Source organism: Neoarius graeffei, chromosome 20 (assembly GCF_027579695.1).
Source record: "Neoarius graeffei isolate fNeoGra1 chromosome 20, fNeoGra1.pri, whole genome shotgun sequence".
NCBI classification, from domain to species: domain Eukaryota; kingdom Metazoa; phylum Chordata; class Actinopteri; order Siluriformes; family Ariidae; genus Neoarius; species Neoarius graeffei.
The window spans coordinates 4906123-4929647 of NC_083588.1; the positions used below are offsets into that span (position 1 = coordinate 4906123).

The 23525-nt window shown below is 41.7% G+C and overlaps 1 protein-coding gene across 5 annotated transcripts in view; it reads right to left on the minus strand.

The window, feature by feature from the left end:
- The window catches only part of LOC132868290 (transcription factor COE3), a 122912-nt gene that overhangs the window by 39021 nt on the left and 60366 nt on the right, over window positions 1-23525 (minus strand). For 3 of the 5 annotated variants that reach the window (XM_060901153.1, XM_060901151.1, XM_060901149.1), the window contains exons 7-10: window positions 8623-8704; window positions 8394-8511; window positions 2783-2916; window positions 2433-2559 (exon numbers count right to left, since the gene is read on the minus strand). In XM_060901153.1, the coding sequence (XP_060757136.1) occupies window positions 2433-2559; window positions 2783-2916; window positions 8394-8511; window positions 8623-8704 (461 nt within the window). The remainder of the gene's footprint in view (window positions 1-2432; window positions 2560-2782; window positions 2917-8393; window positions 8512-8622; window positions 8705-23525) is intronic. The other 2 variants (XM_060901152.1, XM_060901150.1) reach the window with 1 other exon arrangement.

A 23525-nucleotide genomic window follows, 5' to 3' on the forward strand; every position in this document is an offset into this window, starting at 1 on the left:
GGTGGGGTGAGCAGGAATGGAATGGGGGGAAGAGAAATATAGAATCAGACATAGGAGAGGGGTGAAAGAAAAAAGAATGAAGAAAGAGACAGAGAGAAAGGATAGTTCAAAGAAATAGTAGAAAGATATTACACAACCTGCATCTGCACTTAATTTCTTAATTTTTCATTTTCTCCACTCATTCCCTGATAAGTAATAGAAGCGTAATCTAAGTACTGAACGACCTTCTTTGATGCTTTTCTTCAGCCTCTTATCGTTACTGAGGGCCAGATAAAAGAAGACAGCTCAGGAAAACCTGAACGTGCTGAAAATTTGCCAATGTGTATATCTTCTCTCTCCGTCCTTCTCTATCTCTCTTGCGCCTTCCTTTTTTTTTTTGCGACTTGGACCGTTAATTTTCTAATGACCTAAACGCAGGTCTTCCAAAAATGTCAAGCTGGCTTGTTTTCATTTGGAAGCCGTGAGTTGAAAACGAGGCTGGTGAGAGAGAAGGAGGAGGTCGGAAATTCCCTGATGAGAAAAACACGGCCGGGTTTGGATTCGCCTGAGTCTTGCCTGTTTAGTAATTAAATCCTGCTTCGCATTTCACTTCACACGTACCTCGCACTGCAATTAGGATGCAGAGACTGATGCTGAAGCTCATCCGCTCTCGAAAACTATAAACACAAGATGGTTCTCGGTGTAAAAATGAGGCCAGTGTTTTCACAATGGGGGGAAAAAAAGAGATGACTTGCGTTTGAGCTTGTGAATGGTGAACAGAAATAGTAATATTCCTCAAAAGAAAATTCCAACATATCTGATTTTTAAGTACATCTCAGTGGATGGGATGACTCCAAGCAAACAGGGCAAATGTTAAACAGGAATTTTACCCAAAAGCCCCACCCTCTTGTTTTCTATTGGCTGTATTGTGAATTCACAGGTTAGAATTCACACATCATCTCAAAAGTAACTGCGAAGAGAAAGCCACCCAAGAAGGACTTATCAGAACACAGTGAAGGCGGCTTGTCTTGCATACGAAGTCCACGATAAGTCTTCACTTGTCACTGGATCACACATTCAGCCCAGATTATTGTCGATGATAAAATTGCGCGCGATTTCACGTGTGCATTTTATTCACTTGAATCTATTCTCTACCACGATCAGAGCATTTTTCCTTCTTGAGCCCTATTCACAATGTAAACCTCAGAAAGCGCCATTGCACTGTCAGTCAAATCATGGAGATGTCAGTCAGAACGGACATCGCGAAGTCCCGCTGTCCCATTGTAAACTCGTCTTTATGCAAGCGAGGACAAAGGCAAGGCACGGAGATAAACCTCATGTCTAACACAGAGCCTTAACACACGGCCTGCTTTTTAACGGCGTGACATTTTCTTATCGCGCTAAACAATCCTTCATCTGACCTTTGAATGGCATCTCGAATTATTCCGGTGGAATAAAAAAGCATCGATTCGACGGAGTGATACTCAGGCACACTGGAGAACGGACAAATAGGAGTGAAGACACGACACAGTTGCGACTTGGGGAAGCATTTGGTGCTCAAGAGTTCCGAAAAGAAGAAGCGTAGTGACACAAACAGGTCTGAAATAAAGTTCGAACACAGCGATGCTGAATTCTCAGACGGAAGGTTGATATTAAAGGAAAACTGAAGTCATTTTTAAACTTGCTTTATTTCCTAATTAACGTGCTATTCAATTACGTTTTCGGTTTTAGTAACCTTATATTGTGACTCGTATTGCCAACTAATTGCAATTAAATATTATACTTATCGGCCTATTCGTTTTTTAGCCATGTTGAATTTAGTTCGTTTGGTCCACGGCAGGCATCGCTTATCCGCACGATCTTTACAAGACTTGTGCGAGACTTCGAAACGTGAAGTGTCAGCCAGGTGTCTGTGCCGCCATTTTGAAAACTGTTTTCCAAACGGAATATTGCACAAAAACGAGTTTAAATGACGATTACTGCCTACTTTTTTCAAACTTTCCTGATTGCTATCAAAACAAACAAAACTTCCGGCTTGATTACGTCAGCATTTGAAAGAGGGCGCACGCGTCTTTTGACAATGTTGGCAGATGTTGGTCACTTTGATTTCCGCTGTACGTTTTACTTCCGTCCTACGATGTCTCGCACAGGTCTCGACGAATCTCGTTTATGTACGCTGCTTTGACATATGGACTGATATATTACAGAGCATATTTCAAACACTCATAACTTGCTATAGCAGTGACAAAATAGCAATGAAAAATGCATTCCGATATTTAATAAAATGAGATAGAATTTTGATAATAAAAAATTTGCCTACAGTTCTCTTTCAATGTGCTTGTTGTAATCCGTGATCGTTTCTGTCGTACTCTTTCTTGAGTGGAGTATGTCGTGTGTTCTGGTGTGTGTGTGTGTGTGTGTGTGTGTGTGTGTGTGTGTGTGTGTGTGTATACCTGTGTAGACGAAGCGTCCCGGCGCTCCTTTGCAGAACTGCTTGGATTTGTAAGACAGTGTGACTTCCACGACCCCGGGGATGTGTCTGGGTGGCGTCTGGACACGGATGGCGTGGGGCGTGATGAGCTAAAACACAGCACACAACACGTTCAGCTCGATACACATGTATCGATTACACACACCGCTGCACTGCCGAGAGTCCACTCTGACCCTTCAGTCTCACACACAAAACACTCAGCACTGATAACTTCGGGCCTACACTGTTTAATTAACTCTTGCAGTGCTGAATTATCATTATTTTGCTGAAGATGTGACGTGCACATGTGTGTGTGATTTGTAAAGAACCCACCTCGCTCCAGACGAGCATGGTTCCGAAGACGACCTGTAGCCCGTCGAAGAAGTTGTCTCCGATGATGATGACGGTGGCTCCTCCAGTCGTCCAGCCCTCACTTGGGCTGATAGCTTTGATGCATGGAGTGGCTGCTTCACACACACACACACACACACACACACACACACGACATGACATGACATGACAGAAACCATGCCAAATTAGAACCAACAAAATTATTCAGATCCTCTGCAATGATGAAAACTGTATCATCGATTTACAGCACATTCCATTTGCCAAACAGGGACTTCCTGTTGAATTCTTGATTCTGATTGGTCAGAAGGTGTTGGATCATATTCTATACGAGCAGCTCTGAAAGTAGTTCCGGCTGTAATACAAATCGCAGGTTTATTTGAACACATTTATTCTGGTATGTTGTCGTTTCCATAGGAACAGTCTGTTCAGAGCGACCGGTGTTTCCAGAAATGTTAGACATAACCATATTAAAATCGTCTACAATTATCTCATCTCATCTCATTATCTCTAGCCGCTTTATCCTTCTACAGGGTTGCAGGCAAGCTGGAGCCTATCCCAGCTGACTATGGGCGAAAGGCGGGGTACACCCTGGACAAGTCGCCAGGTCATCACAGGGCTGACACATAGACACAGACAACCATTCACACTCACATTCACACCTACGGTCAATTTAGAGTCACCAGTTAACCTAACCTGCATGTCTTTGGACTGTGGGGGAAACCGGAGCACCCGGAGGAAACCCACGCGGACACGGGGAGAACATGCAAACTCCGCACAGAAAGGCCCTCGCCGGCCACGGGGCTCGAACCCAGGACCTTCTTGCTGTGAGGCGACAGTGCTAACCACTACACCACCGTGCTGCCGTCTACAATTATTGATATGGTAAAATTCTCAACAAGGAGAGATGTTTATTGATAAATAATATTTATGGAAGGAGTCTCCAGTGTCAGTATTCTGTAAGAATCAGAGATAAGGCTGTAACTTTAAGGCTTAGTTTAAAGTTTGTGTTGTTACCTCGCTCGCAACAGAGTAAGCAGGGCGAGGTAATGTAATCAGTGCGTTTTCTTTTTTGCTTGTTTGTTTTTGTTTGTGTGTCTGTTTACAATCTAGCGTCTAGGCGGTTGCACCGATTGACTTCAAATTTTCAGGAAAGGTGGGCAATGGTCCGTAGATTACCTGATTAAATTTTTGGCATAATCGGGTCAAGGTGAAAGTCAAGGTCACTGGAAAGGTGAACCTTTTGGTCAAAATAACATATTTTCCATTATAACTCAAAAACAGTTGCTGATAGACAAATGTTCATGATTATAAGCATATAGGAACTCCCATATGGCCTTTCATTTGGCACCATGATCTCTGACCCTGAGTGACCTTGAAAGGTCAAACTCAAGGTCACAGATTTTCAGAGGGCTGTAACTTGAAAACGGTTGATAGAAGACAGGTATTTACCATTATCAACTTGTAGGAAATGCCATATGGGCTTTCATTTGGCACCATGACCTTTGACCTTGAATGACTCTGAAATGTCAAACTCAAGGTCATGGATTTTCATAGGACTATAACCTGACAGCTAATGATTGAGAAATATTACCATTATCAACAATAAGGTATAAAATAAGTGCTGCCGAGGGAGGTTTGTTTTGCCTGACAACATGTTGTTGTTGTTGTTTTTAGTTCAGTAACACAACAATTTAAGAAAACAATGTTTTGGTATCATGTTTATAAAATCTATAACGTTAGCAAAAACAGGAATTAACTTGTCCAAGGATGTTCGGTAACATGAAACGTATAACCTCTAAACAGATAATAAGTACAACATGCTGTTTTTTCGTAAAATACAAATCGTAAACATTGTCAAACTGCTGTGGTATAAAACGAATAAACATGGTTTGAAAGAAAGAAAATGTGTTTATCGAAAAATAATTAACTTCATGGTAGTAATAGTCACTTTGCCGTTGGTGATTGTCCAATTGCAGCACACCCCCTAGTGTTTCATTACTTACATAACAACCTATTGGCCTTCCGATTGGCTGAGACAAAGTTTTCTGAGCTGTTTCTCTGAGATAATCCGTCAATCTTTGTATTTCAGATTGAGCCATGATGGCATTGGTACTGTATATCGGTTGTTGGGTTGTTGTTGTTTTTTTTTTTTTTTTTTGGGGGGGGGGGGGTTTGTCCTCCAAGCTGGGTATTTGAGTCTCGCAGACAGACCTCTTTTTTTTTTAACTTGTTTCCTAGCTTGTGAGTGACGGAGAAAAACATCAAGGAACTGGGAGTGATTTGTAATAACAATTATAAAAGCCCACTTTATATTCTTATTTCCTGTATAATGGTCAGCTCAATAAAGCCATTAGAAGTTCATTGGGTGTTTTTGTCGTTGATGGTAAAGTCATTTTTGGCTTGGTGTGATGGAGACAGGCAGGCTGAGTGTGTGTGTGGGTGTGTGTGGGTGTGTGTGAGACGGACTCTGGACAGGAATTGATTCGACTGTCTGAAAGGCTGCATGTGTACTTGGAGAAAGCTCTGAAAGTTGGGAAAGATGAACCAAGATGATTGTGAGATGGATCACTGGAGCACTGACGATAACTTCATCTGTAAACTGCTCTCTTTCATTACAAATTGATACGACATGAAGCCTCGGCTGTCAAAACGCTTCTCTGGAATTTATCTGTCCAGCTGCAGGATTTGGAAATTGGAATTTGGGCTTAAGAACATCTGGAGTTGGGTTTTTCTCTCCTCAGCGTACTTATGCACATGTGTACTCAAAGAAGCCTGGTTTGGAAAATAAATCGGAGAGTTGGGAATAAAACTGCGCTTGGGAATATTAAATGAATATTTAGGCAACTTTTCCACTTAAATGCCAAAATGTCGTTGATCAGCCAAGCCAAGCCAAGCCAAGCCCTTTTGGGGTGTGTGTTATTTCTGCATCAAATGTCGCTAATACTGCGAGTTATGGAAGTCAGAAATGTTGGATTGGTTTGAGTAGTCATGGCTTTCCTTCTGGATTTGTATGAAAGCCAATAAATTGACTTGGCAACCAAAATATCATACATTGGTCTTGGATTTGTGATGTAAATTTACTTTTTGAAAACGCGTTCAAATTACAATTCTTGAGAAAATGAGACAGAGAAATAAAGGGTTTAGGGATTACTGAACTCTTTGGTACATTGGTAAGTAAGTTTGGAACTGAGATAATTAATCAGTCATCCTTAATAATTTGAATAACGGAGTCTTCATGAAGTTTTTGTTTGGTCATTTTCAGATCCCAGATACACAATTATGCGCAAATCCTGTCTAGGTCATCATGAATAAAGCTTATTATTCTCTCGACATTCACTGGATATGAGCAATCACGCGCTCTGATTGGCTACTCCACTAGTCAAGTCAAGTTTATTTGTATAGCGCTTTTAACAAGAGACATTGTCGCAAAGTGGCACGGTGGTGTAGTGGTTAGTGCTGTCGCCTCACAGCAAGAAGGTCCGGGTCGAGCCCCATGGCCGATGAGGGCCTGTCTGTGCGGAGTTTGCATGTTCTCCCCGTGTCCACGTGTGTTTCCTCTGGGTGCTCCGGTTTCCTCCACAGTCCAAAGACATGCAGGTTAGGTTAACTGGTGACTCTAAATTGAGCGTAGGTATGAATGTGAGTGTGAATGGTTGTCTGTGTCTATGTGTCAGCCCTGTGATGACCTGGCGACTTGTCCAGGGTGTACCCCGCCTTTCGCCCGTAGTCAGCTGGGATAGGCTCCAGCTTGCCTGCGACCCTGTAGAAGGATAAAGCGGCTAGAGATAATGAGAATGAGAAGAGACATTGTTGCAAAGCAGCTTTACAGAAATTTAAAGACTTTAAACATGAACTAATTTTATCCCTAATCTATCCCCAATGTGGCGACGATGGCAAGGAAAATCTCCCTCAGACAACATAAGGAAGAAACCTCGAGAGGAACCAGACTCAAAAGGGAACCCAGCCTCATTTTGGGAATAACAGACAACGTGATTATAAATAACTTGCTTTTATAACTGTGCCCTATCGAGTCACAAAGTATAACTGTGAAAACAGGAAATTCATTATAGTTTTAACATGAAGTCTGTTTTGTTGAAGTTATAAACTGTTCATTGATGGAAACTTGAGTGCAAAACTGTTCATGACAACTGCAGTCCTAGAGTTAGCAAGTCAATTGTCATCCTCAGCCATAAAAGCATTACTGTAAGAGTCCAGAGTGTCTTCCAAGTGCGACTTTTGACTATCCATATGGGGCCGTCCTCCACAGGAGCAACGTGATGAGACTCCAGCCGGACGTAGGGCATCAGGATGGATCAGGCAGGTCTAGTACTAGGCTATCAGCTCATATACCATGAGTAGAAAAAAACAAAATGGCGGAGCATGTTGCTGAACCAACTGAGGACGAAATAAAAACTTGACACAAAAACAAAACCCCCAAAAATACAAAAAAAAGCAACATAATATGGAATGAAAGTATTTGATGGTCAGAACGGATCTTTTTTTTATTTTCAAGAATTATTATGATTATTATTATAATCACATTTTTCACAAACTGCTCCTGTCATTTCGCTGCTTTGTTTACATTCTAAGCGGAAATGATTTTGTCAAATTTGCAAAGCATAAAAATAAAAAATGCTCTGTTTCTCAAAATCCAGCGAATGTGGATAGAATAAAACAGTTATTCTACTCAATCTCATCGTACATGGCTTCTCATCAACTCGGTGCTCCGCGCCTCGTCAGCTATCAGCTCATGTACGACTCGATTTCTTGGAATAACTGTTAAATGTACAGTGAATAAGTCAGGTAGAAATACTGTATCTCCAACTCCAACTTTTGGGTTTAAAATTTCACCACTCACTGAGTGTCTCTAAACTTTCAAATCAAGTGTGTTTTTTTGGTCTGTAAACTTCATGACCAACCAGGGAATTGTGAAACAATCCAATAAATAAATGAACTGAAGTCGTAATGGCTTCCGGTTCACCTGTTGGGGATTTGATTTGAACCTGGAGCATCTGTTTAAATCCTGCTCTTCCTCCAAAAATCGTCCCAGTGTGTTGTACATGAAAGCTCGCCATTTTCCGACAAAACATGCCACCGTCTGCTTTGTGTCTCAGAGCGCTAAAACAATGCCACCGTTTCACTTCTGAAGGGAAATCAAGCCGGAATTGTGTTGGTTCACCTGTGACGAGGTTTTTTTTTCTCTCTCAGTTCCAGTCCTTCAGGACGGCAGCGCTCTCCAGTGCAGCGTTCTCGTTGTTCTAGTGCACTCGACGGAACTCATCAAAGGCTTCATCAAGAGCTGATGAGTTTGAGTTTGAGTTTGAGTCAGGTGTGCTGGAGCAACAGGACACTAAGCTCATCAAGACCTGATGTCTTAGAACCATACAGATTGGTGATCAGTGGAGGAAAGTGACAGACAGTGTTGCCTTTCATCTGAAGCTACGTGTTTGGAGATTTGGGCTTCTCAGGTTCAACTTGTCCTACTTTTTGAGTCACTTTACGCTCCTTTGCATGGAACCATTTAACTTCCTGCTCCTTTTATCTTGACTGAGTGATATTTGAATTCTTCTGGACAACAAATGCAGTGTCTTACCTTCGGATGGGTCGAGGCGGCGAGCGCGTCTTCCGTGTTTGGAGTTGTTATGGACGAACATGTTGTCTGACACGGCCAGCACATGGCCATCTACGTTCACTGTAGTAGAAATCACCACCTAGAAAGCCAAAGTGTTTTTTTAATATATATTTTAGAAAATGCACCAAGCTCTGAAATTGTTCATTATCTTAGGCTTTGTATTGTGTGTCCGTGGGTTCATGGGGCGCACCTGAAAGCGTCTCATGTCTCTGGGGTTCCCGGCATTTTTCAGGCAGTTCTGATTGCACTTGAGGAAAAACTTCAGGAAGAATCTGGGAAAAAATGACAAAAGGGATTAATGAGAACTGACAATCTATTGACAGTGAAAAATTTGAAGGTCTTTGAAGATACAGTTGGAAAAAAAGTGATTCCTTTCCATTGATAGAAGAAGTAGAGGGGTGATAAGATATTCAGGGGTTCTTTAAGGAGTACTTTGCATAGTTAAGGGTTCTTAATGTCTACTCTGAGAATATTTCTGATCAGGAAACACTCAGAAGTCAGGCTCAACATTGAAGCTTTAAGGTTTCCCAATGGGACTACCAAAAAACTCAGATTTTAAAGGTTCCCTGAATGGACTGTTCCACTATATACAATTACAACTGGACTTAGATTGCACCAAGAAGAAGATGGAGACTTTGAAGAACCATTTAATTGTTTGTTTCTTTTGCTTGATGAATCTTGAAGAATGGTCTTGGTGCCACAGAGGACGAACATGTTTCCCACCATAAATAAGGATCTTTGTGATGAGAAAATAATTATCACATGTAATGTTGCCAGACATAAAAAAGTAAATGAATCACAGACGAAAGGTTCACCAGGGAACCAAATGTTTTTCTTCTCCAGTTCCTTGACACTGTCATTCGAAAGAAGCATTTCTGGATATTTTGTACCAACTAGCGTTCATCCTATCAGAGTATATTTTGAGATTTCATGAGTGCAAAAGTAATTGTCCTCTTTGCAAGGGGTTGGATCAAACCAGGATTCGAGGTTCAATTCAAGGAGTCAAACGGGCTAATAATGACAGGAAATTTGTCAATATATTTATATAGATATCTTTATATTTGTCATAAACTGCTGAAAAAGTTAATGCTGGCTCAAACAGAAAGGTGTCAGCATTCACTATTTCAGCGGTTTGTGCTACGGTAGCTCTTCTGTGGCCTTGGACTTTATGGGCTTGCCTTCGTGCCCCATGCGAATCAACGATCCTTCAACACCCAAGACCCTGTCGCTGGTTCACCAGTTGTCCTTCAGACCCTTGGACCACTTTTGTTCAGGACTAACCACTGCATACCGGGAACACCCCACAAGATGTGCTATTTCTGCGGAGACACTCAGACCCAGTCATCTAGCCATCACAATTTGTCAGAGTCACTCAGATCCTTATGCTTACCCATTTTTCTTGCTTCCAAAACATCAACTTCAAGAACTGACTGTTCTCTTTCTTGCTGCCGAATATATCCCACCCCTTGACAGGTAATGAGATAATCAATTACTCACTTCACCTGTCAGTGGTCATCATGTGATGGCTGATCGGTGGACATATATAAAGAGAGAGAGAATAACTTTGAGAATGATGTGTTGTGATTTCAACCCCTGGCAATGCCTGAACCCTGAGAACGAAGGTAAAGACAAACATACAGTCCACACACTTTTCTTTTCAGGGTCCGGTATTGATGAGGCTGACCCGAGATACCGTTCTCTCTGACAGAGCGAGCTTACAGTCAGAAATGGATGTCACTTTTAGCACATTAGCCTCTACCCGTGAATCTCTGCACATCCATCACTGGCACCGGCGTTTTGATCGAGCGCTTCCCTTTTAATTGTCGCATTATCACAATAATAATTCGGGCGGTTAACGGCGGCCAAGGTCGCTGACAGTCATGTCACATTAACCAGAGGATAACCTCCTTCATGAACCCGGGATCACATTACTCCTCTCCTTTTCCTCCTCCTCTTCTCTCCACTTCCTTTTCTCACCACTCTTTCCTCTTTTTCTCTCTTCTTCAGACCACTTCCTACATTTTCTCCTCATCCTCATTATTTCTTATCCTTTTCCCCTCCTTTCTTTCCTATCTCGTCTTTCTTCACAGCGACCTCCTCCTTTATCTCCGCCTTTCTCCTTCTTGTTCACGTTTCGTTTCCTCCTTTTCCTCCTATCACCTTCTCTTTCTTTTTCTCCACTTTTTCCTGCTTCCTCATTCTTTTCTTCTCTCCTTGTTTTTAGTTCCTCATTCCTACTTCCTCTTTGACTTCTGTGTCTCCCTCTTCTTCACCTTTTTCCATCTCTCTCTCTCTCTTTCTTCACCTCTCATCTATGCTCCCCCTCACTTCTTCCATCTTTCTCCCACCTTCCTCCTCATTTTTTCACTTTCTTCTTCCAACTTCCATTTTCTTGCCATCCTCTTCTCCCACTGTCTCCACTTTCATTCCCCTCTCTTTTTTGCTACACCTTTTTTCTTTTTCTCTTTTCCTTCTATCTCCCTGGTCTGTACAGAGAGACAGAGAGAGAGAGAGAGAGAGAGAGAGAGAGAGAAAGAGAGAGGGATTGTGGGTGTGGAGGAACCCCTGTCAGTGATATAAACGACTGCCATCTGCTGACTGCATCGATTTCCCCCCTAATAAGACAGTAACAATATCTTTAAAAACACACACCAGTAACTCGGGTGATTTTTTAAAACCTCACTTTGCCTGGCATGACATAATCACCACGTCCATTTTAACCCCCCACCATTTTCCCCCACATCATACACACACACACACACACAGAGAGAGAGAGAGAGAGAGAGAGAGAGAGAGAGAGAGAGAGAGAGGCATCAACGAGTGCCCTGTTGCTCAAGAAATATGTGCATTTCGTAATCACAGTGAAGAGTTATAGTGAAGAGAGAGAGAAAGAGAGAGAGAGAGAGGGGCTTTGCTCTATTTAGCCAGTATCGACTGACACTCGATCCGGGTTGCTCTGAAGGCTGCTAATGCCCTTTATGGGTGCGGAATACAATAATATGGGGGCTCCATCCCCGAGCTCCATTCATATGATATTAGAGTCCTTGGGAGGAGAGATATGGATCAATAGGGATTGAATTAAAACGCAGCAGGAGACGAGGCGCTGGTAAAGTGAAGCGAGAGATCGCACAGAGATGCAGCATCCAGTCGAAAAAGAAAAAGCAGGAGAAAAAAGGAGGGCAGGGGAAAGAAAGAAAGAAAGAAAGAAAGAAAGAAAGAAAGAAAGAAAGAAAGAAAGAAAGAAAGAAAATGTGGCCAAGAAATGTTGACACAAAGGATGGAGAGAAGAAAGAAGAAATGTATTGAGAAAGAAAGAAAGAAAGAAAGAAAGAAAGAAAGAAAGAAAGAAAGAAAGAAAGAAAGAAAGAAAGAAAACTGAAGGTGGAAAAGAAAGTATGGAAGAAAAGGATGGCGAGGAGAAAGAAAAATGGATTGAGAAAGAAAGAAAGAAAGAAAGAAAGAAAGAAAGAAAGAAAGAAAGAAAGAAAGAAAGAAAGAAAGAAAGAAAGAAAGAAAGAAAGAAAGAAAGAAAGAAAGATTAATAAAAACACGACAAGGAGCAAAGGAGCATAAAAGAAAAATAGAAAAGAAAGGACAGAAGACAAGAAACAAAAAGGTTTGAGAAAGAAAGAAAGAAAGAAAGAAAGAAAGAAAGAAAGAAAGAAAGAAAGAAAGAAAGAAAGACTTGGGCACAATCTTGTTTGGTGTCAAACGATTTGGGAGACAGAAAGACAAGCGAGAGAGTAAAAAATGAGAGAGAGAGAGAGAGAGAGAGAGAGAGAGAGAGAGAGAGAGAGAGAGAGGATCAGCACCTCATGTTCCTCACTTCCTCCAGCTGCCACTGGGCAGGAGTTGATAAGGAATGTGAGATTCCCGATCCCACTGTGGAAGAACGGGCAGCACTTCAAAGCTCTCTCTTTTTGGAGTGTCCTCGTGTTCACTTTTAGACCCAGCGCAGAGTGAAGGTCTTAAACAGGAAGTCGGGGGCGAGAGGAAAGAGAGAGAGAGAGAGAGAGAGAGAGAGAGAGAGAGAGAGAGAGAGAGAGAGATTCTGAGGAGAGCTAATGCTAAAAAAAAAAAGTCTCCGGAAACTGAATGGAAATGTAATCAGCACACAGCATAACTCGAAGTATGAACTTTCTTGAAAATGTTCAGCTTCAGATGGCTGACTCAGGGTGTCCCCTCAGCGTCAAAAGATCACAAACAATGATTAAAAAAGCTTTCTGAGAAAATAAAATGTTGTTTGAGACACAGACACAAATATAGCACATGACTAGCAGCTGCTAAAACACCACTGTTGGCAGTTTCATCTTTTCATGCCATTTTTATGCCACTCAGAACTAAAATTAACAACTGTGGAAGCTAAAAATTAGCAAAAGCTACAATTTAACAAGCTAAACGATGCTAATCTAATAGCTGCTGCATTTTTTACTTTCTGTCTCATAACTGTGAGGTGAACAAAAACGTAAAGCATATTATACACAATAAACTCGTTATTATCAGAATTCTATTGTAAAATTTGGCAAAGGCGAAACTGCGGAATACTAGCGAGATTAAAAGTGAGTGAAATAGCTAGTCGCTAATGAGCTGCTAGTAAATAGTCAGATTATTACTTAGTTAGCTATATAGCTTGTGAGTATAAAGTAAGTTTGCCTTTGAGTCGTGTCAGAAGCATGATAATTACGCATTTCTGATAGATTAATCATGTAAACATTTCACTGAAATCACAATTATCATATTTCTGACATGATTGAAAGGCTGTATTACTGTTTATTAGCTAGTTTCATCTTTAGTGAGAAAGTTAATCGCTAATTAGCTGCTGGCCAACAGACAAACTAGTAGTTAGTTAGCTATTTATTGGATTTAGCATCACTCTGACAGGCAAAATTACTGCTGAATATGAGCTCAAGTCATAGCCAGTAGCTAGTTAGGTGCTAGCAAACTGACAAGTTAGCACTGCATAAAGCTAGCACCATACAGGATTTCAGGTAATGTAGCTAATCGGAGCGATAACTTTATTTCAAAACACATGTCCAGAGAGAGAGAGAGAGAGAGAGAGAGAGGGCATCAGGAAATTTTTGTCTATTTTCTCTCACATGAATATCGTGCAAAGGGAAAGAAAATGAATAAATCATTAATCGTAAAGCACTATTTTAGACCACGTGAGGCACTGTATGTCTCAGGACAGACAGTGAGAAGAAAAGGAGGCAGACTGGGCGAAACAGAGAGAGAGAGAGAGAGAGAGAAGCCCTGATGTTGAAAGTCTCCCTCCCTGTTGAAAACTTATTAAAACAACATCAATTATTAACGTCCATCTCGAGCCAAGAGTCAGTTATTACTTTCACGGCCTCTCTCTCTCTCTCTCTCTCTCTCTCTCCTTCTCGTCTCTCTGCTCTTATAAAGTAGGTAAAGATAATGAGCTGAGTGGAGTCTCTGTTGTAAGCCGTCACCTCATTACATCGGCCTGCCATCAATTACAAGAGGAGTGTGTGGCCCTGTCACTTGCCTAATGTGCCTCCGACACAGTGTCAGGAATTACTGCTGCCCCTAAATACACCTCTCTCTCTCTCTTTCTCTCTCTCTCTCTCTCTGTATGTGTGTGTGTGTGTGTGTGTGTGTGTGTGTGTGTGTGTGTGTGTGTGTGTGTGTAGCTTTCCGTCTCTCACGAAAACTGTTCTACGAAATAAACAACAGTTCATGTGACATCCAGTCAGGTACGATGTCTACAGTCTGATATTGCGTGAAATACACACCATGTTGTGCTGTGACAGGAAAATAATCAACAACAGAGTGGGGTGATGAAGCAGAGTTACTCTTAAAACGCCAACGTGGATTATTTTCCCACAACAAGACACCTTGAGCTGATGTTGTTTGATGAGTTGTTTATTGCTCTGACACGACGGCAATTTTTTACTCATGAAGAATTAAGAACGATGTGTACTTTTTATCTGATTACAGCTACATTTAATGTTGTTGAAGCGACTTCTTCATTACGATCACTTGTGTTTTGTTTTGTTTTTAAGTTTGCAACAAACTGTAAAATGCAAAGCCCTTCTGTCCTGAACTTGCTCTGGAGACTCCTTCATTTCCAGAAAACATCTTCGATGTCAGATTGTTTAGCAAATGTTGGAAGGAAATGTGTACAGGCATTCACAGCTAGTTTGAGCTATTATGATCTTAACGTTGCTTGTTGGCAAGTTTATCGACATTAATATAAAAAAATAGGGGGAAACCATGGCCTATTGGTTACAGAAGCAGCTTTGGGACCAAAAGGTCTCTGGTTTGATTCCTTGGACCAGTAGGAATGGTTCAAGTGCCCTTGAGCAAGGCACCTAATCCCCAATTGCTCCAGCAAGTGTGGTGACGTACCTTGTGCCTGATTAGCCAAAAAAAACTGATGATGCGATAATCAGTTCGGGCAAGAACCCAACCATAGCTAACTAAAACTTGTTTGTTTATCATATGAGTGAATTCAGCTGAAGAAAAATATTAGAAAATGTAAAGCCAACTCCATCAGCAGTGACATCAACTCAGGAATGTCTCTTGGAGCCATTTCGAACCAACCACAGATTCCAAGATCATCACTTCAAACAACTGTACATCAGTAGGTCAGTTTTCCAAAGCCACTTTGCTGGACAGAGACCTGAGCAAGGCATCAAACCCCCAACTGCTCCCCAGGCTGCTCTGGGTGCGTTGTACGTCGCTCTGGATAAGAGCGTCTGCTAAATGCCTGTAATGTAATGTAACTTTGCAAATTGGCATACCTTGAATGCGTACGATTATAATAATGAATACCGATTTGGGAAATAGGGTTCTTTCTGGGACGGGGATCTCTTCCTTGGAAAAACAAAATGGAGGAACCGCTAAATACCACCATTCCACGAACAAGTTTGGTGCTAATAGTTATTAAAATGCCATTGAAGTATAACTTATGGAGCCAGGACTGATGTTCGCATTGTTGCTGGAAGATTTACTGTGTGGAGTCAGATGTTGCTAGCTGACTGGACCATCACACCATGGTTCCTCCGTCTGAAGAAAACGGCGAGGTGAAAGTCCAGCATCAAGCCATGCTGACACATGGCACTTGTTCAAACTTGATGTGTGAAGAGAAATACCTTAACTCTGACCTATCTCTTTTTCTTTTTCTCACTTGCTCTCTTCCACACATACACACACACTTGACACACACCTTTCCCTGGAGTCTCACACTTATTACGCGAGTCAAGAAGAAGAAGAAGAAGAGAAGAAAAAGAAGCTCCATTTTAAAAATGCACTGTGTTCCCATTCTCAGGTAAAAATACTTCAGGATGATGTACAGGAATGTTAACAGTGTTTTTGGTTTTGTTTTTTTTTTACTTCTATTGGATGTTTTAACCTGATCACACGACAGAACAAACTCGCCTGGTGTAAATGGAGAAAAAGTTTGATGTAAAGGGGCGGAGTTAACACTCAGATCTTCATATTTAATTCATACAAAATACAATTTACAATTTTGCGACATTCCAAATTGTTTAGCTACAGTATATAAAGCTAATGCAACACTTTGGGACGTGATGTTACACACACAAAAAAAATCCTTTCTCAAGTGTGTTTACCCAAAGTGGACATTTCTAGAATTCTGAAATCTCTCCAGACTATGATTTGACACTAAATCATGAAGTATCAGTGCTAAAAAAAATAAATATCCAAATTTATTCAGTGATTTTTTTTTTCCTTTCGGATAATTTTAGGAACATGAGCAAAGAGACGATATTCATATTCAGGCCTTAGTTTTTGCCTGAACCCTAAAGCATTTATCCAGATTTACGACCAACAATAAAGGTTTTTGTGTGTGTGTGTGTGTGTGTGTGTGTGTGTGTGTGTGTGTGTGTGTCCGTGAGAGACCACCTAGCTAATTCTCAGAGAATGGGACTCTCCTTGGCTCTGCTACATGCTATTAATAATTCACAGGCCAAGATGGCAATTACAGGACCATGTACAATCAAACTAAATATTTAATAAGGCACTAAAACAGTGCCGTATTTTTGTCTGTCTGTCTGTCTGTCTGTCTGTCTGTCTGTCTCTCTCTCTCTCTCTCTCTCTCTCTGTCCTCCTGCTCTCTCGTATTAGCTCGGAACATACAGTTTCTATATCCGAAAGCAGCTTTTACAGTCCTCCTGACATGCAGCAAGTCGATATTACAAAGGCTGTGTCTGTCTCTGTTACAAAAAAGAGATGGTTCGCATTTTATGATGTGAGCAAAATATGAGCTGATGTCTGACAAATCAACTTGAAGAAGCTGAATATTTAATGTGATACACTTTATAGCTGTGTTGATTGTGCAAACAAGGAGGTGTAGAGCAGTGGAAGGCCACGCCTCCTTGAACAAGATTGATGAACATAGGCCACGCCTCCTTCAACAGGACTAACAAACATCAGCCACGACTCCTTCAGTAAAGACTGACAGGAACATAGACCACCCCTCCTTTAATGGGACTGACATACATAGGCCACGCCTCCTTCAACAGGACTAATGAACATCAGCCACGACTCCTTCAGTAAAGACTGACAGGAACATAGGCCACGCCTCCTTCAATAGGACTGACGAACATCAGCCATGACTCCTTCAGTAGGACAAACAGACATAGACCATGCGTCCTTTAATGGGACTGACATATATCAGCCACGACTCCTTCAATAAAGACTGACAGGAACAGAGGCCACGCCTCCTTCAATACGACTGATGAACATCAGCCATGATTCCTTCAATAGGGCTGACAAACATAGGCCACGCCTCCTTTAACAAACACTGACAGGGACACAGGCGACACCTACTTCAACACAGATTAACAAGAACATAGACCACACCTTCTTCTGTAGGACTGACAGATCGAGAGGTCACACCTCCTTCCAGCACACTGACAGAGAGGCCACGCCTCCTTCAAGAGGAATGAAAAATACAGAGGCCACACCTCCCTCAGTAGGACAAACAGATACAGAGGCCACACCTCCTTAAGACGTAGTCATATACTTACAGACACAGCGGTCACCACTCCTTCACTCAGACTGACACAGAAGCCATGCTCTTTCACTTTATTCCAGCAACTAAAGGCCACACCTCTTTCAGGAGGACTGACAGTAATAGAGGCCACACCTCCTTCGGTAAGACTGACAGCCACCTTAACTCGGAGACACAAAGGCTACACCTCCTTTCCCGGGATTGACAGACAAAGAGGCCACACCCCCTTCACTGGGACTGGCAGGCAGACAGACAGACAGGCAGACAGAGACAAATATGGAGAGAGGGGGCAAGAGAAAGGGAAGGAAATGAACAGAAATAGAAAGAGAGACAGGAAGAGATTGATAGAGACAGAGAGAGAGAGAGAGAGAGAGAGAGACTGGGGATAGTTAAATAGACAGGGAGAATGAGTGAGAGAAACAGAGATTAGAATAAAGAATGGAGGAGAGGAGACAAAGACACAGGAAGAGAAAGGGAGAGTTAAATGAAAAGAAACATTTTGAAGAAGTAGAGAGAGCAGGGGAGATGGAGAGTCAGGGAGAAAAAGAGAGAGACAAACTGAGTCTGAGAGAAAAAGGTACAGATAGAGACAGATAGAGAGAAAAGACACGTGTGACTTACACACACACACACACACACACACACACACACACACACAGGTTTGTTGAGGTCCCCTGGCTACACTTTTATGCTCTGTTGCCATGGAAAAGTACATATTTGTCTCACCGCATGACATAATGCACGTTTGTCGAGGAAGTGAAATATGTGCGGACAGTGACCTCATAGCGAGAGCACAGATCAGACTCGAGTGTGATTCTTCACACACACACACATACACGTGCACACACACACACACACTATCAGGATTCATCATGTGCTTTAAAGAAGCCCTGACACGGTTCCACAGTCCTCCAGTCCAGGAAACATATTCTCTGTTTTCTCTCTGACTGTTCCACAGTCCTGACACTGGAGACTCCTTCCATAAACGCGACGTAAACATCTCCTCACAGAAAATACACAACTACACACATTTTTTTTTCAATCCTGTGTATACACAATCGAAAATCCCTGTGTAAGCTGTTACTATAGAAACGTAACTCTGTATCAGCCTGGAGTCCTGTCAGAGAAAATGAATCAACACCTTCTGACCAGTTCAACCAATCGGAACCGATAGTCTGTGAGGAAGAGGAAGATTTGTTCCGGTGCACTTGTGTGCAGTGTTGACTGGAGCGTGATGGACGTTTCTTCCTATAGACTCGACAGCAGACTTTCCATCACGCGCCAATAAAACACCATCCGTTCTCTCCCCAACACCTCAGCTTTCATCCTGCCTGGTCTATCAAGATAAGAGAGAAAGAGAAGAGAAAAAAAACAAAGAAAAACCTCCCTCCTGATGCGTTTAGACTGACAGTTTCATCCAGTCCCTCCTTGAGCTGTCGCTCGCTTCCGAAGGAATCGCTCGCTCGGATTTAAATACGGCCTATAATAGCCCTCCATCTATCAGAGAGGCCGAACGCCTATTCTTAGACACATACATTAGCCCTTGGCCCAGATAGGAATGTCACCAGATTAAACATCCAATTTGTTAACCGGAGCGGGCTAGAGGTGCTGCTTCTTGACAGGACTTACAAACAAGTCCAAATGGCCCCATTTTTCACGTTGCCTTTTTTTTCCTTCTCTTACACACCGACAAGACGGTGGAAGCAAGGAGACGTGTGTGAAGGAATGATGGACACCAAAAAGTTACAAGACTTTAGTACGAAATGGTAAACACGCCCACACATCCCCAAAGATGCGAATGAATGAACAAATGAACAAACATATAATTAAAAAAACCCCACATCAACATGCAAAAATATCCAACAGCAGTACCGTGTTCACTTTAAACTGTTCAAGGTGGAAAAATTGCCAATTTTTCGAAGAAGTTTGCATTTCAGGACAATCTCATGCAGAGTATTTTTTGCTGGTAGGCACGTAACGATTCACTCAATTCACAATTCAACTCATGGTTTTTGATTCCCGATTCGATTTCCCTACAATATTTTTGAAGAAAAAAAACATTCCAAAAAAATGCAACATTTACTTTTGGATTCTTGATCAACTTAAAGCGAGCCGGCCTTTCGATTTCATAAAATCTGTGAAATTTGGTTCCTTCTGAAATGTGGTCATTGTGATATATGTTTATTTCTGTAATATCTCACAAAATATCAGGCCATTCTGTTCTGTGGCTGGGAAGTTATTTAAGGGGATTCCTGAGCAAATAATGTGCATGAAATTATGCAGTCAAGCAGACAGTGGAAGTCCATGTGTGTGTGTGTGTGTGTGTGTGTGTGTGTGTGTGTGTATGTGTGCATGCACTGGTTTACCTTTGACCGTGCACTGACAGTTCCATCATTCTGTTGCTAAACGAACAGCTGATCACACCGAGGTGCTCGCTGAGCGCCGATATTTATTAGTTTGGTCCTGCGTTTCCTTTCCTTCGTATATAACATAACGTCTTTTCTTCTCGTTTTCCGTTACTGTAGTCTGTCTTTCACGTTTCATTCGCACACTCACGTCCTCCATTTTTCTCTCCTGTTTCAAATTTGTATCCCACAATGTCTTGCACGAACGGGGAAAGCCCACCATGTCATGTGTGACGTCGTATCTTGAATTGGGTCATGGTGAAGCAGGAAAAAATAGTGGAGAATTTAGGGCCATGTGGCTCGAAATTCATTCATTGTTCTATTTTTTTTTAAAATAATCAAATTGGAAGTCTGTGATTCGAATTCAGTAGCTTTCGGGCCACTGAACAAAAATAATTGGGTGTCAGGGAAAGTTATTTTTATGACCTCCACTTGAAAAATCTGAAAGGCAGTCTACCTACGGTAAATTAAATAACACACCTAATTAGGTCGGAGTAAAAGATAATAACCTATTTTTGGTGAAAATGTTCCTTTTATTAAAAATGAAAAAGTTCATCACAAATAGGCCTTTTCTGAAGAAACTTTGATGAACATTTGGACTTCCTCTATCTCCTCTTTTCTTTATCTTTCAGCATTCTGTAAAAAGAGAGCTCTGATTTCTTGTTCAATCTATTTGTAGTCAATCACACAACAGCTCTTTGACATTTTTCTGTGTTTTCACAACATTAGAGCTGTGTTACTTCCTCCTGCAATGAAGTCAGGCGCATTCCGCTATTGTATGTTATTGTGCCCTCTGCCGTCCAAACAATGCAATTACAGCGAGGAAAAACTAAGCGATTTCGCAGCCGTGATTCCTTTTTTATTTTATCGATTCAAATCATCATAAACTTGGATCGCAATTTATCGTCGCACAACGACAGGCATATCTTGAATTGCCTATTTGCAAAAGTACTTTTTAAAAGGAGGAAGGGTGAAAGAAACTACAGCGGTGCTTGAAAGTTTGTGAACCCTTTAGATTTTTCTATATTTCTGCATAAATATGACCTAAAACATCATCAGATTTTCACACAAGTCCTAAAAGTAGATAAAGAGAACCCAGTTAAACAAATGAGACAAAAATATTATACTTGGTCATTTATTTATTGAGGAAAATGATCCAATATTACATATCTGTGAGTGGCAAAAGTATGTGAACCTCTAGGATTAGCAGTTAATTTGAAGGTGAAATTAGAGTCAGGTGTTTTCAATCAATGGGATGACAATCAGGTGTGAGTGGGCACCCTGTTTTATTTACAGAACAGGGATCTATCAAAGTCTGAGCTTCACAACACATGTTTGTGGAAGTGTATCATGGCACGAACAAAGGAGATTTCTGAGGACCTCAGAAAAAGCGTTGTTGATGCTCATCAAGCTGGAAAAGGTTACAAAACCATCTCTAAAGAATTTGGACTCCACCAATCCACAGTCAGACAGATTGTGTACAAATGGAGGAACTTCAAGACCATTGTTACCCTCCCCAGGAGTCATCATCCAATAAAGATCACTCCAAGAGCAAGGCGTGTAATAGTCAGCGAGGTCACAAAGGACCCCAGGGTAACTTCTAAGCAACTGAAGGCCTCTCTCACGTTGGCTAATGTTAATGTTCATGAGTCCACCATCAGGAGAACACTGAACAACAATGGTGTGCATGGCAGGGTTGCAAGGAGAAAGCCACTGCTCTCCAAAAACAACATTGCTGCTTGTCTGCAGTTTGCTAAAGATCATGTGGACAAGCCAGAAGGCTACTGGAAAAATTTTTTGTGGACGGATGAGACCAAAATAGAACTTTTTAGTTTAAATGAGAAGCGTTATGTTTGGAGAAAGGAAAATACTGCATTCCAGCATAAGAACCATATCCCATCTGTGAAACATGGTGGTGGTAGTATCATGGTTTGGGCCTGTTTTGCTGCATCTGGGCCAGGACGGCTTGCCATCATTGATGGAACAATGAATTCTGAATTATACCAGCGAATTCTAAAGGAAAATGTCAGGACATCTGTCCATGAACTGAATCTCAAGAGAAGGTGGGTCATGCAGCAAGACAACAGCCCTCAGCACACAAGTCGTTCTACCAAAGAATGGTTAAAGAAGAATAAAGTTAATGTTTTGGAATGGCCAAGTCAAAGTCCTGACCTTAATCCAATGGAAATGTTGTGGAAGGACCTGAAGCGAGCAGTTCATGTGAGGAAACCCACCAACATCCCAGAGTTGAAGCTGTTCTGTACAGAGGAACGGGCTAAAATTCCTCCAAGCCGGTGTGCAGGACTAATCAACAGTTACCGGAAATGTTTAGTTGCAGTTATTGCTGCACAAGGGGGTCACACCAGATACTGAAAGCAAAGGTTCACATACTTGAGCCACTCACAGATATGTAATATTGGATCATTTTCCTCAATAAATAAATGACCAAGTATAATATTTTTGTCTCATTTGTTTAACTGGGTTCTCTTTATCTACTTTTAGGACTTGTGTGAAAATCTGATGATGTTTTAGGTCATATTTATGCAGAAATATAGAAAATTCTAAAGGGTTCACAAACTTTCAAGGGCTACTGTAAATATGGTGGCATGCAGAAATATGATGGCATGCTTCTGACCAGGAAGTGAGGTTGAAAGTGGAGAATGCCACCCTGGAGTTGACGACAATTTATTTAATGAAAAATCTGATGCATTATAAATAATTAGTTCCTGTTATCATTTACATCATAACACTTACTGTATGGACAAACAGTCGTTCCTTTGCCGGTAAATAAGACTCGTGATGTTACTGAGAAATTATTAACTCTTATAACGACACTGGAGACTCCTTCGAGAAGTGTTCAATTTGTAAATAAATAAATAAATAAATATCTCTGTCCAGAAACATTCATCACATCAATGATAATTCATTCTCTGTTCCGATAAAAACGATAACGTATTAGCTTGAGCGTGCGAGTATCACACGTGAGCACTTCCCGACCAATCAGAATTGAGAATTCGACAGCGCTATGGTATCTCAGTGAGCTGAGAAAAGGCCAGGATCTTAAAAAAAACTAATCTAATTTCCCTCACACCAGCAAACAGGAGTATTTTATTATTTTTAAATTGTATCTTAGCGGCGGCACGGTGGTGTAGTGGTTAGCGCTGTCGCCTCACAGCAAGAAGGTCCTGGGTTCGAGCCCCGGGGCCGGCGAGGGCCTTTCTGTGTGGAGTTTGCATGTTCTCCCCGTGTCCGCGTGGGTTTCCTCCGGGTGCTCCGGTTTCCCCCACAGTCCAAAGACATGCAGGTTAGGTTAACTGGTGACTCTAAATTGACCGTAGGTGTGAATGTGAGTGTGAATGGTTGTCTGTGTCTATGTGTCAGCCCTGTGATGACCTGGCGACTTGTCCAGGGTGTACCCCGCCTTTCGCCCGCAGTCAGCTGGGATAGGCTCCAGCTTGCCTGCGACCCTGTAGAAGGATAAAGCGGCTACAGATAATGAATGAATGAATGAATGAATGTATCTTAGCTATGGGGCAGGATGGGGGGAGGGGCGTGAGGAGGGGGTGGGTGGTGATTTATCCCTCACTTTATCTGTCAGACAAATGTTTCTCTTTATGGCCATTACTATTCCGAACCGGCGGCTGCCATTGCAAGACTAATATAATGCGTGAAGTATTTAATTAAGGATCG